Raw genomic sequence first — 14253 nt, forward strand, 5'->3', positions numbered from 1 at the left:
CATTATCAATAGAACATTCTCCAACTCTGTAACATCCTTAAGTCTTATTTCTTAGCTCGATTAAATTTCTTTACTCTGCATTCCTCCAACTCTGGCCTTGTGCATACTTTGTCTCATCATTACTGATTATGATATGGAGGTGCTGGTGTTGGATTGGGGTGAACAATGTCAGAAATCACACGACACCAAGTTATAGTCCAAATTTATTTTCAAATAAACACAAGCTTTCAGAGTCTTAATCCTGAAGTAGGAGTAAGACTCTGAAAGCTTGTGCTTTTAAATAGACCTGTTGGACTGCAACCTGATGTCATGTGATTTCTGACTTTATTACTGATTATGCCCTAAATTATCACAATCTCAAACTCTGGGATTACCTTTCTTCAATTCCACCTTCAAAACAATGTGCAACCAAGGTTTTTGATATTCCCCTTAATTAGTGCTCTTTTGATTCAGTATCATTTTTGTATGATCACATTTCATTGAAGTGCCTTGGGATAACACCCTCCCATCCCTTACACCTATCCCACTCCTTCTATTGAAATACTGTCATCACCCACCTTAGCTGCCCTGTGCAGCCCCTCAAACAGTTTCCTCCATAGGGATCTAAGAAGTGATGGATATTGTACAAAGTGACACAGTTGGCACAAAGGAACCAGCAGAATGAAAAAGAGATAAGGGCTACATCATTTCCAACTGGAGCCTCCAAAGAAAATGACCTTCAACTGAACAGGCCAAGGCTTAGGACCTTAAGCACCTCACCATAAAAAGAGAAATGTTTGACAATTACACGTTAAAGCACTTAGGTAATTCTTTCAGGACTTGGGCATGAAGACAACAGTACTAGTTTGATTCATAATCTTTAGTGCAGAATCTTCAGGGAAACTTTCCTATATTGCAAACAGTAATGGAACCTACATCAAAACAAAACATCAGCCATCTCCATCAAATGTCCCTGGTAACTGATCTGGAAGAGCAAATGCTAAAACGCATGATCCACTTGTTGAGCTGTCACTGGTCCTGACCTCAGAGGACCACACTTAGCAAGACCTACCTCCCTTCCTCTACCACTGGACCTGATCACCCCTTCCCAATCTCCTACCGCAAACTCCACAGCCACTCTTCCTGCCTCCTGCTAGATCGGATTTCTCCCACCCATTCTGACTGACTCTACATCATTTGCCACTTGCACACTGGCACCCTACTCACTCAGCACCTACTGCTTTGACATCCTAACCACCTGGCATCCTTCTTTACCTGGCACCCTACCCTCTCAAAAGCCTAACACATACCCACACACTTTCCTTACACATTTACCATTTGACAGTAGCTAGCAAAGTGGTTTCTGGACCTTTGAATGTCAGAATACAGCAGCTGCCCGCTGTGAGAAAGGGACAGTGTTTATATTGGTCTGACAGTTTTGTGCCACTAAACAACTGTCAACATAGAAGTATGGCTGTGCATTTCTGAGGAAACAGTGAACAGAAACCCCTCTCAGCAGTGCAGAGCTCCCTCCTTTCGTAAAAAAATACTAGGGCAGAGTGACAGTGTGAAGTTGCTACTCCTCAGAAAGTCCAGTGTATTATGTTTCTCATTCAAATACATTTCAGGCGCAGGGTACAATTAATTTTCAAGCCTTTGTTTCGGACTTCAGTTAAACTGGACAATTGGTGAACACCTGGAGCAACTTATAGTATTCTAGCCTTTTCTATTGTTCTAAAACCCAAATATCTAAAAATACACAAATTTTGCTTCAAAATACTGTTCTGTGATGATTGATTACTTAAAGTGATCTCTCTCTGAAAAATATTTTAATAATGATCGTGATAATTAATTACATTATATCCTACCTGGAATCTCTCTCAGTAAATAATTCAGCCATTCCTGACCAACAGACAGAGCAACAAGTCATCCCACATTTCCTTTTTAGATTGTTATGTGCTGAATTTCACCAAATGAAAGCTCCTTTTAAATATGAGACACTGGGAGATTGTTAAATTTACCAGGTTCATAATTCACTCAAAGCCTTTTGGGACCGATGTGTGCATCACAGGATTGCTTGCCTTGCTGATTCTGATTTGATGACTGTCTTCAAATTAGTTGGCACTAATTAATCTGATTAATGGCAAGGGGCGATTGTGTAGAGCTAGATAGTTGGTAGTTTGAAAATAACTGCTTTTTGTTGGTGATGCATTCCTCCTAGCTGTCACTTTGCTAAATTCTACTCATCGCTGGTTTGTACAGAGTCGATTTGACAGAAGTTATCGTGACTCTTTGATTGAATTTGCCAGTGAATTATTGGTAGCATTATCTAATTTTCAGGCAATAGCAATGCTGCATTTTGAATAAATTCATAGAAGAGCATTTTGAGATTATTGTAATCCTTCAACCATCGCTTCTCACCTACAAACAGTTAAGATATTTTTATTACCATCAAACATCATTGACCTTTATTGCAATGCCAGGTAAATAAAGGCGTGTGCAAAACTAGGCACGCTAAGCACAATAGTCTAATCAATATTATTTGATGACATAACTAGCAAATACCAACAAATTCATTAATTACTAGTAGCAAACAATTTGCAGTTATGTTTATATCAGATCATGTCTAATTAATGAGCTGTTAATAGCTCAATCTAACAACTCCCTGTAATTAGATCCATATTTTTTATTTCACAGTCCTTTAGTAATATGTTGACTTTTCATGTATTATATCTTTGTTTATATGAGATAACATTAAGTAGAAATTATTTTAATATGTAGATAACTAAGGAATAAAGAATTCTTGGGGGATTGTGGGATGATTGAGGAAGGACAATAGGAGAGCAGAATGGGGGCAAATGAGGGGCGAAGTGGGGTAGAGTGGGCGTGTAAACATTGAGTGTATGCACAGAAACACAGGTTATTGCAAAGTTTCTTTTCAAACTGGCAAGTGTTTTGAAATTAAGTAAAATTGAATAAACCTATAAGTTAACAAGGGGCAAGCAATACATTGTTCTCTGTAACACAAGCTACAAATTAACATGAAGATCTGACTTAAAGTGACTTAAAGCAGTTGAAATATACCAACGGATCCACCAGTCAAAGATGCCAGGATAATTCAGAGTAGGGAGTTAAAAGGTTTAAAGCAGACCACATTAAATAAAATGGAGGAAGTCAAGCAATGCAATAGAAGAAAAGGAATGAAACTGACATTTGGGCTTCATTCCCAGTTTTGAACACAGGTATTAAAACATGTCTCTTTGACAAAGCTTTTGGTCACCAGTTCCAGGATTGCTTTATGTAATTCAGTGGCAAAATTTATTTGCATATGCTCCATGGAATATTACACTATATCGAAGTCACTATAAAAAGGTTACTGCTGTATTACGGTGAAAACTGTAATCTAGAGAGCTGTGCTAATGTTTGATTTTATCAAGGTGAAGCCTGTTAAGGCTGGTAGATTGAACAGCCTACACTTTGGGGTTCAGCCTTTCTGCCAGGCAATGTCCAATCAATAAAAGCAGAATACTGATTCGATGACAGTCTCAGCAACAACAGCCGAGATCATCTGGTGTCTGGATAGTGAGACCTGACAAAGCCTGGAAGATGTGCATGAGGACCATGAATAAATCCCAACTCGCTGACTATGTTGTAGTAGAAAATCGGGGCCATAGAAAAATGAACTTTCAATACCACAGTGACAGTTTTCCATTTCCTGCACCAGCCTATACCTCGCATTTCGGGGTAACACTGACAATTTAGCGATTAATTTGCCATGTTTTATATATGTTGACTAGGAACTGATTTGAAACCAAACAAACCCATTTATTGTGTGTGACAAAAGCTTGGATTGGATTCACAGCCAGGCCTACAGACAAAGGTCCATTGTTTATAACACGCTGAGTTACAGAGCTCCTACATCCTTGAACACGCATATTGCTGAGTTGAAAGTTCAACTCACAGATTGACCATGTCACTATTTTAAAAAAACACCAGATATTCTGATGATAGAAACATTCCCATGTCGTGAAAATGGAACGTAACTTGTACGTTTACAGACTAGGAGACCTGACTGCATATAAACTTGATAGGGTTGTAGCTTTTTCCAGTTGTTGTAATGATTCGTTCTTATACTCCCGAACTGAAATCAAGAAATGTTGATTTTTGGGGTCTGACGCATAAAACTGTCTTCTTTCCCAAGCGAATTGAATGCATTTCCTACTTTTTTTCCAGTCTTTAATTGCAGCCAGTATATTTCTGATCCTTAGAAATTCCTGCTGTTGGATGCCATCTAGTGTAACAACTTGGTACTTGTAAGTAGTTTGGTTTCCAGAATAAATATTGTTCCCATCTAATTAGCACAATCAGGGATGTCTTAAGAATTGTCTCTCAAAAACAAACAAAAATTTATTGCGTGGTATTATGCATATAAATATTCATTGAAGTACTCTATGCTTCTGCATATTTCCCAAACTTCCCAAACATTCTATCTTGCAGGATGTCGACACTTCATTCATGATGCAAAAGTAGCAATGGGGAGGATAGCCACATATAGCCTTTCAGACCAAACCAATTTATTAACAGTAGTTTCTAATGAGTACTAGGCCCTTATTCATTTGGGAGAAGGCCTACTGCACATTTAAGGTGCAGGCTCCGTTTCTTCATCTTGTACCAATATGACTGGCAGAGAACCTTCTGTACATGTACATCGTGCACCATGGGTGTCCAAAATTACATCTTTTAAGTGCCATTAAATTTCTTAGCCCTTTATCCTGAATCTTTGATATCCCTCATTTATTGTCATATTGTCAAATAGATGGAATGCCATATTTCATTATTTAAGAATTACTCCCTCAACTTTTTTTTTATAGAATTCTTACAGTGTGGAAACAGGCCATACAACCCAATGAGTTCACACTGACGCTCTGAAAAGCATCCCACCCAGACCCATTCCCCTACCCTATCCCTGTAACCCTGCATTTCCCATGGCTAATGCACCTAACCTACACATCTCTGAACACTATGGGTAATTTAGTACGGCAAATCCACCTAACTTGCACATCTTTGCACAATCGTTTGTACAACATACTGCAAGGAAAAAGTGAACACTCCACAGGATCATGAAGAAGCAAAGCAATGCCATGTACTGGGAGCAGTCCCATTCTGGTTTCTGTAAGACTCCAAGTTTACACACAAACACATCTGTCTAAGCATCTACAATGAAGTCTCATATAGAAGTCACTGCTACTGAAAGCTGGATTTCTTAATGCAGATTGTGATCATTGTAGGCAGTCTTATTGCTCAGGTTCGTCTTGGTTACATGGATGCTTTGTCACATAGAATAGAATTAACTTGTCAACTCTGGGCTGGATTTTACAGAAAAACACCTTGTAAATCTGTTCCTGCCAAATGCAACAGTTTTAAATGAAAGACCACCGTATAATATTCAATATAACATTCAGAAAAGAGAAAAGATAGCTGTGTTACTCTGTACCTCGGATACCAGTGCTGCTCATCAGACTTCTGAAATTCAGTCTTGAGAGTCGTAAATTTCCATTTATTGTGCTGGAGCTGGGATAAAATTACTATTCATGCCTACACCATGAAAACAATAAATCATCTAATTTTTGGACTGCTGAAGTCTTTGTCATTGATGTAATTAAACCTCAAAATCAAAATCTTCATGTTCTTGTTGCACATTAGACATGTGTATGTGAGAAAACTTCTTGAAAATTTTAATTAGTGAATCACAACCGCATAATTGACAAGGAAGTTCCTTCTTACCGTAAAATGTTCTTGCGATTTGTAATTTTCATCCAAGTACACTCGTGCTCGATTATACTCGTTCATTTCATCACTCGATAGCAATTCTCTATAGTAAAAGAATGAAAATTTATTTCTTTCTCAGGTAATCTCTGAGATAATCGATGGCTTCCAAGTATGTCTTTCAAACATTTAAACTGTTAAGTAATATAATGGTTTAGAATGTTGTCCTTTCATCTCCTGTGACAAAGGATCAAATGCAACATAGTCTCACTGGACAGAATGCTTTCTCTTATTGCTAGAAGGTGAACTTCAGGCAATAATCCGAATTCAAAGTTTCCCTTAATTGTCAACAAATGGGCAGTCTTGAAGAGGTTAGTTGGTATGGGGAGTCCAAATCTGCAATAATGCAGTGGCGATTTTCATTCTTAGCTTGCAAGGGCACATTTCTTTGTGGTAGAAAACTTGGTGCTGCCATTTGGTACCAAAACTTCTGAAAAGTTTGTAATATCCTTCATCAGAATATCCTTCACGTTAACATCCCTCAATACTCCTCATTATAATATTTCTATTATAATATCTCAGAAATTCACTCACTTTGAAAACAGAGGAGTAAGAAGGATCAGATTAGCGAGTAGTTAGCCAAGTAATGCCATGATAACATCAATCTAGTTTGAATTCTCTATTAATTAGCTGGTAGTATTACTCATTGTTTGATACTGCAGCCTCTTAAATTTAGGCTGACTCTCTAAGCTGGAAGTAGGGTGGCTTGTGAGGTCTTGTGGGGAGGCAAGGAGAAGTGATCTTTAAAACTATGAGCAACATCTAGAAAATTTATGGAAAATCAATGACAACCTCTTTTTATTCAAGAAACAACAGTACTGTAAATAGAATAATATAGAAATTAAATGAGAGGTTGAGGTTTGGCATATGAACAGCTAAAATAATAATTGATACAAATATATTTTCTCAAAACATTTTTTTTTAACTTTAGGTTTTTAAAAGAGTTTTTTTGAATGTAAATTGCTTGTCTAAGGCAAAGAAAAGCAGTATTCTTTCCAGTATGATCTTCAACATCTAATTCCTGGATTTTTGTTCAGAATTATAAACTCTTTACAAACTTTTAAAGACAATGGCACTTCTGCTGATCCTATATCTTGAACAGAGCTCAAGTATCAACAACATAGGGTTTCAAAAGGACTGAGGCCACTCACAAATGACATTTCATTGCTATATTCAAAATTTGCAAAGAACGCAAATATCTTTCAGACAACAAAAGCCCTTTCAGTGCAACAATATATCCCCTTTTCAGAAATCAATCCCAACAACTACCTCCTCAATATATTCCTTAATCCCTTCTCTGCAAAAACATCTCTAATTGTCTACAGGATCCCAAAAACTCTCCCTGGTAACTTACTGCTCAATTCTCTGACGTACAATCTTTCGGATAAAATCATTTAGTATGAGTTCCCTCTTTACTCTTAATATCTTTGTTTTTTGTTTATGTTTCATGGTATTTTAACATTGGTGAAATCTTTCACTCAACCATTGTTAGCACAAAATTATGCACGGTTCATAATCATACAATCTTCATTGATATCATCCTTAGGATACCATTGTTTCTGAGGAAAATAAGGATCAACAGGAAAATGTATAATCACTTTATCTGGCCATTATTCCAAATAAAAGTGGGATACAGCAGTACAAAATGACCTGGAAAGTGCTTAAATTGAATGCATTCATAACTGGGATTTTGAATGATGTTATATGTGGATTATTTTATGATACATGCGCCAAATAACAGTTTGAAACATGAACTATTGATGACCTTGTGAAGAGATAATCTTTGCAACCTCAGCTATTATGATGTTGGTCCTACAATTGACACAATCTGATAGTCACAGTACAGTGGAAATTCTTCCATTTATATTGAGGATAACTCCATTAACCCCACCACAAGATAAAAATAGCTATGTGTGACTGTGCATGCACAGTTGTTTGTCTTGAGTAGAACTTAATTTTCTGGCTCTTAGGTCATTTCCATGGGCTGAGGCAGAGCCTATTTTGGACCAAGCTAAGTTTCCTTCCGGCAGTGGCTTGCATGTGTGGGCTAAAAGCTCACTAGTAACCAGAAAGGATGGCATTAATTATCTTGCAGCAGAAATGTTGAGGTGGGGGGGCGGCGTGGGGGGTGTGGAGTTGGTGGGTGGTGGGGGTTGGTTGTGGAGGTACTATCACTGCTGTTCCTTGAGGCACTTCTGAATCCTGTCTCTTTAAATGGGTCTTGGTCCTGCCAGTATTAAATTTGGCCGTAATGTTCTCCAGAGTTGAAAAACCTGCCAATGCTTAAAGGATACTTATGCCCTCCGAATCACTACCAAGCAAACAGTCAATGTTTTCAGAGGTGGAGGTGTGCAGAGCTCAAGGAAGGGAGAACATTCTGAGAAACTGTCCGAAATGATTAACAATCCTTTATTCCTTTCCTATACATCACATCATTTTTTACTGGCTTGAAGCTGAGTGTTAAATGTGTCACTTAACACTCCTCTTGAATATCAGCAAACGAAGATAGAAAAGAATAGATTAAATAAGAACCATGAGTGATTACAATAGTTTTACAGAGTCCTATCGAGATTGAAAAGCACTCAATGCATGCACATCTTGTCCTGTGTCAGCAGGGGGAGACACTGTCAAGGACAGATTATATACACTGATAAATATTGTAAATATGCACCATTTGTACCAGGAGAGGGAAGCCTACCCTGTCTGGAACGTAATCTGTGCAGCAACAACTCGAAGTTTTGATCTTTCAATAATGGGTTTGCCATAATGATAATACCAAGCAGATTTTTAAATGCTGCATGATGATTAAAATAATTTTAACAGTGAAATGTAGTATTTAGTTTGCAAACCTGTACTAATGAATAAAGAAATAATCAACGTTACCATTATTAAGATTACTGGCTGTAATATGAGGCAGCAAGTTAGAGCACAATTCGAGCAGCCTGGTTAACACACATCACTACAGTGGCTGGAAATGGCCTTACTGTCACATTGTAACACTGGGGAAAATGGTAGTTTCGTAATGACTTCTTGGACAGTTACTGATTTTTGAAATGAATTTGATCCTTCATGGAAATTGGTTGTTGTATGAACTTTTGGTTGGTGACAGTTTTAAAGCTGACATTTGGCAGTGTTCAACTGCCTGTTAAAGTCAGGATTCAAGCTTTTTTTTGTTGTCATTCACTTTGTGTTACAGTCTGCAAAACAACAGAAGGGAAAATGACTTAAATTAAGCGAGGCTGACTGACAGCCAAATGACTTGAACTAATGCAGCTTGATATTGTACCTCAATAATCTAACATGAGCTTTTCATATTCTTTGCAGTGGAACCCCAAAGGAACGCATGCAGCAAATTATACTTGGGACTTACTTCACAAACTTGTCAACATGAGACATTGATGCTTCATAGTTCTTCCCGCCAACCTCTTGGCAATGCAATGCAATAAAATGAGGCTTGTGCGTATGCACAGTCTGCAAGGAAGAAGAATACATAATCAGTGCCACACCAGAACAACCTGTACAATTCACATGGAGTACAACAGTTGTCAGCTGATAAAATGCTTTACATATAGCCTTGCGTGCTCTCATGTCAAAATGGAAATGATTGTCAAATAATTTGCTGTGCTTCAGCAAAATTTTCTTTGCGCATTTACATACAATAAAACTGATCCACAGCAACTTTTGGCAAGCAGAGAAGCCATGCATGACCAATTGACTATTGTTAATGTTTTTTTAAACTAAAAGCTCTGTTTTGCCCAATTAGGTTTTGCAGCTTATTTCAGCAGAGATCTAAGCTCCAGCTTCTTGCTCATGTCAGCCCCACTCCTTAAACTGCAGGCTTAGCCTGAGGCTGCCACTAAGGCTCGGAACAGAATGGTTGGGCTTGCACAAGACTATCAGCAGACCTGCTGTCCCATGTGTGTCTTTTTTTTAGTCCTTTGACCCAGTTGGATGAAGGAGAAAGCCACAATTTTCTGTCACTACTTCCCACATCCTCTTCCTCTCCAGCGCTTTGAGGAATGGACTTCTCTCATTATTCAATGCACAAGTTGAAGGGCAGTTTGGTAATTATGCATTGCAGCATAATTAAAATCAGACACTGGGATAAATGGGGAAACCTCATCTTTATTATTTCATTAAAAAACAGTAGTTTACTGTTTAAATAAGAACTGCTCTCCCCTTACTATATGCCAAAGTAGAGGAACTTAATCAGTAGGGAAAAGGCAAATGCCAACACTGAGAATAATATTAAGCTAATTTAATGGTTGGAATCTAGGACAAGTTTCTGAAAAGGTTATATTTATCTCCTGAGAGCTGATTTTTTTTCTATCTTGGTTTAAAACTGGTGCTGATTGTATTATTTTGTTATGCCTTTTGCTTTCAGCTGTGTCCTGGCCAATACAGTCATGGAGTCGTACAGTATGGAGACAGACTCTTCGGTCCAATTACTCCATGCCAACCATGTTCCCAAACTAGTCCCACTTGCATGTGTCAAATATTTATCCTTAATCACCATCTTCTAACATGGATTATATAATCATTTTCATATTGCTCTTTGTGTAATCTTGCTGTGTATACATTGGTTACTGCATTTCCTACATTACTATGACTACACTTCAAATGTATCTATATGGCTGCAAATGACAACAAATTATACCTATATTACACCTTTAAGTACTAAAACATCTCAAAGGCCATCACAGGAGCATAATAAAAGAAAATATGATGCTGAGCCACATAATGAGATATTAGGTCAAATGTACAAAAGCTTGGTCAAAGAAATGGCTTTTAAGGAGTTTCTTAAATAGGAAACCATAGAGTTGGGAAGAAGTTTACGAAAACACATTATGCAAATAAAAGTCTTTCTTCTTTATTCCAATCTAGAAACTGCCATTTGTGATATCGATGCTCATTCTGATCCTATTATGAACCAGGAACACAGGTATTAATCCATTTAATTTAAACAAGTTGTCAACTCCACTAAAACAGCATGCCACACAAACTTATTAAGCAGATGTCTAACATTGCCAAAATAATTTATATTATTCATAAAAGGTAAGGAATAAAGTTTTAAATTATTATTATTAATAAGAACACTAATTTCAACCATGATGATGAGTTCTGAAGAGTGTCTCTGGAGCAAAATAGAACTAGAATTGCAAGTTCCTTAGTGAGAATTTTATTTATATTATGATTATATTTTCCCACTGAATATTATTGAGCATTATTATATTGCAAAGACTGTTTTATCATACTCCACAATCTCAGGAGACTGCTTTCACCTTATTTCTCTAGAGCAGAGTTAGCAACTCTCAGAAAATGATAATGGGAAGCTAGAGGTTTGGGAAATCTTTCAAGGCCAATAGAAAACCACGAGAAAAGCTATGAAAGGAATATAAGATAGATTATTAGGGTAAACTAGCTCAGAATATAACAAAAAAAGCAGAAATTTCTACAAATATATAAAACAAAAAAGAGTGGGTAAGGTAAACATTGGCCCTTTAGAGGATAAGAAGGGGGATTTAATAATGGAAAATGAGGAAATGGCCGAGCTGTTGAACAGGAATTGTGTGTCGGTCTTCATAGTGGAAGACATAAATAACATTCTAATAATGATGACAAGGAGGCTACTGCAAGTAGTGCAACTAAAGAGATGGTGTTGGGCAAGCTAATGGGGGCTATAGGAATGCATCCTAGGTTATTAAAAGAGATGGTGGGGGAAATAGCCAATGTGCTTGTGATAACTTACCAAAATTCGCTGGACTCTGGCCAGTTCCAACAGGTTGGAAAAACAGCAAATGTGAGGCCACTATTTAAAAAAAGAGGTAGACAAAAGATGGGTAACTGTAGCCCTGTTAGCTTAACGTATGTAGTGGGGAAAATGCTTGAATCTATAATCAAGGGAGAAATAGTAAAATATCTGGATAGAAATTGTCCCATCAGGCATGGGTACATGAAAGGCAGTTCATGCTTAACTAATTTACTGGAATTCTTCAAGGACATTACAAGTGCAGTGCACAATGGGGAACCAGTGAATGTGGTGTATCTGGATTTTCAGAAGGCATTTGATTAGGTGCCACTCAAAAGGCTGCTGCACAAGATAAAGCTGCACATTATCATGGGTAACGTATTAGCATTGGTAGAAGATTGGTTAACTAGCATAAAGCAAAGAGTGGGGATAAATGGGTGTTTTTGTGGTTGGCGATCAATGGCTAGTGGTGTGCCTCAGGGATCAGTGTTAGGATCACAATTGTTTACAATTTACATAGATGATTTAGAGTTGAGGACCAGGTATAGTTCATCAAATTTTGCAGATGACACTTCGATGAGTGGTAGAGCAAAGTGTGCAGAGGACACAAAGTCTGCAGAGGGATAGAAACAAGTTAAGTAAATGGGAAAGGGTTTGGCAAATGGAGTACAATGTTGGAAAATGTGAGGTCATCCATTTTGGAAGGAATAACAGTGAAATGGACCATTATTTAAATGGTGAAAAAGTGCAGCATGCCGCTGTGAGAGGCACCTGGGTGTCCTTGTGCATGCATCACAAAAAGTGGGTTTGCAGGTACAGCAGGTAATTAAGAAGGAAAATGGAATATTGTCCTTCATTGCTAGAGGGATAGAATTTAAAAACAGGGAGATTAAGCTGCAGGTGTATAAGGTGCTGGTAAGGCCACACATGGAGTACCGTGTACAGTTTTGGTCTCCTTACTTGAGAAAGGATGCACTGGAACTGGAGGGGGCGCAGAAGAGATTCACGAGGTTGATTCTGGAGTTGCGAGGGTTGGCTTATGAGGAAAGGTTGAGTAGACCGGGTCTATACTCATTGGAATTTAGAAGAATGAGGGGGAATCTTAGGGAAGCATTTAATGTTATGAAGGGGATAGATAAGGTAGAAACTGGGAGGTTGTTTCCACTGGTGGGTGAAACTAGAACTCAGGGACAGTGGGACTGAGTTGAGGAGGAACTTCTCAGGAGATGGCCTACTCCTGCTCCTATTTTTTATGTTCTTATGTTCATTAAAAACAGCTCAGATAGCATGTCTTTCCAACTGTAGTTACAAATGCAAGACTTCACAAGGCGTTATGTTTAAAATGGTCTCTTAAAGTAAGATAGAATATCATAGAATGAGCTTGGTGAACTCATTTTGTAGTCCACCTAGAGACAGATCTACTGGATTTGGTTGTCATGGGAGCAAAGGGCCAAGCCAAAACCCATGGAAACCCCAGGACTAGTGTTCACACCTTGACACAAAGGAATTGGTCTCTCTGGACACAGATTCATAGACTCAGAGAAACTGGCAAGAATTGCGATTGTGAGAAGCAGACGGGAAAAGACTGCTGTTGCATTAGCCACAAATAGAATGCTGGTGGGAAATGGTTTTTCATTTGAAAAGAAGGAATTTGTGTAAGTTTAACAATCAAGGAGTAACTGGTTGTCTGATCTGGAAAACTTAAAGAAACAACTTTCAAAGAAAAGCAAGGCTGCTAAAATAAAAATTCAGGATGGGGTTTAACTTGATCTACAAAGTTACACATCTCTACTGAGAGCATGGTGTAACATATCATTGAGTCATGAAGCATTTTTGCTTGTGTTAATTAGTTAATAAGGTAGTGCCTTTTTTTAGATTGGTATGTTAGCCACCTGTTAAATAACGCTTAGTCTTTGCTGATTTTATTTGTTTGCTGATTGAATTATTGGTAAAACATTCAGTTATTTGAAGCAGTAGTTTTATTGAGCAGTTCCCAGTTTTTTTCTTTAATATTTTTCTGCCTAACTGTCCTCTGCTCAGGGCAGCAACCTACATCAAGATGTTACTTTAATAGAGACAGTTAACCCACCCAGGAGTCTGGCTGGTGAGTGTCATATATAAGTTCATTATATACAAGTGTCTTATACAAATTCCACCTCCTTGCTCTTGTACTCTATGCCTCTATTAATAAAGCTGAGGACCATGTATGCTTTAAGGAATGCTGAGGGCAGCACAGTGCATCAGTAGTTAGCACTGCTGCCACAAAGTGACCAGTAAAGAATTCTTATTGCAACTGTGGACATCAGTGAGAGCAACGTGCAATAAGACATCTTTACTCTTTTATTCTGCTCCCTTTGTAATAAAGACGAACATACCATATGACTTCCTGACTGCTTGCTGTACCTTCATGTTAACTTTGTGTGATTTGTGTACAAGGATATCCTAGTCCCTCTTAAAAAATGAAATCCAGTCTCTCATCATTTAAAAAAAAAATTCTACTTTTTAATTTTTTATTTTGTCCAGAACATTTCCTGTAATATAACATTAACTAGATCCAGGCCAGACAATACACAGTCAGCAATAATGACTTGTTTTATTAATCATTTATTATTTATTTTCATCTGTTACATTTAATAAGTACACTGCTCTATCTTTTTAAATTGGACTGCATTTTGACTGAGCAATGGAAGTCATTGGGT

The 14253-nt window shown here is 37.7% G+C and overlaps 1 protein-coding gene across 1 annotated transcript in view; it reads right to left on the reverse strand.

The window, feature by feature from the left end:
• LOC109917655 (inositol polyphosphate-5-phosphatase A) overlaps positions 1-9273 on the reverse strand; it is a 142489-nt gene extending 133216 nt beyond the window's left edge. The window contains exons 1-2 of the mRNA XM_048609176.1: positions 9176-9273; positions 5764-5851 (exon numbers count right to left, since the gene is read on the reverse strand). Of these exons, the coding sequence (XP_048465133.1) occupies positions 5764-5851; positions 9176-9201 (114 nt within the window). The 5' untranslated portion in view covers positions 9202-9273. The remainder of the gene's footprint in view (positions 1-5763; positions 5852-9175) is intronic.
• Between the last annotated feature and the right edge of the window lie 4980 nt (positions 9274-14253).

The sequence above is a fragment of the Rhincodon typus genome, chromosome 20 (assembly GCF_021869965.1).
Source record: "Rhincodon typus isolate 14 chromosome 20, sRhiTyp1.1, whole genome shotgun sequence".
NCBI classification, from domain to species: Eukaryota; Metazoa; Chordata; class Chondrichthyes; order Orectolobiformes; family Rhincodontidae; genus Rhincodon; species Rhincodon typus.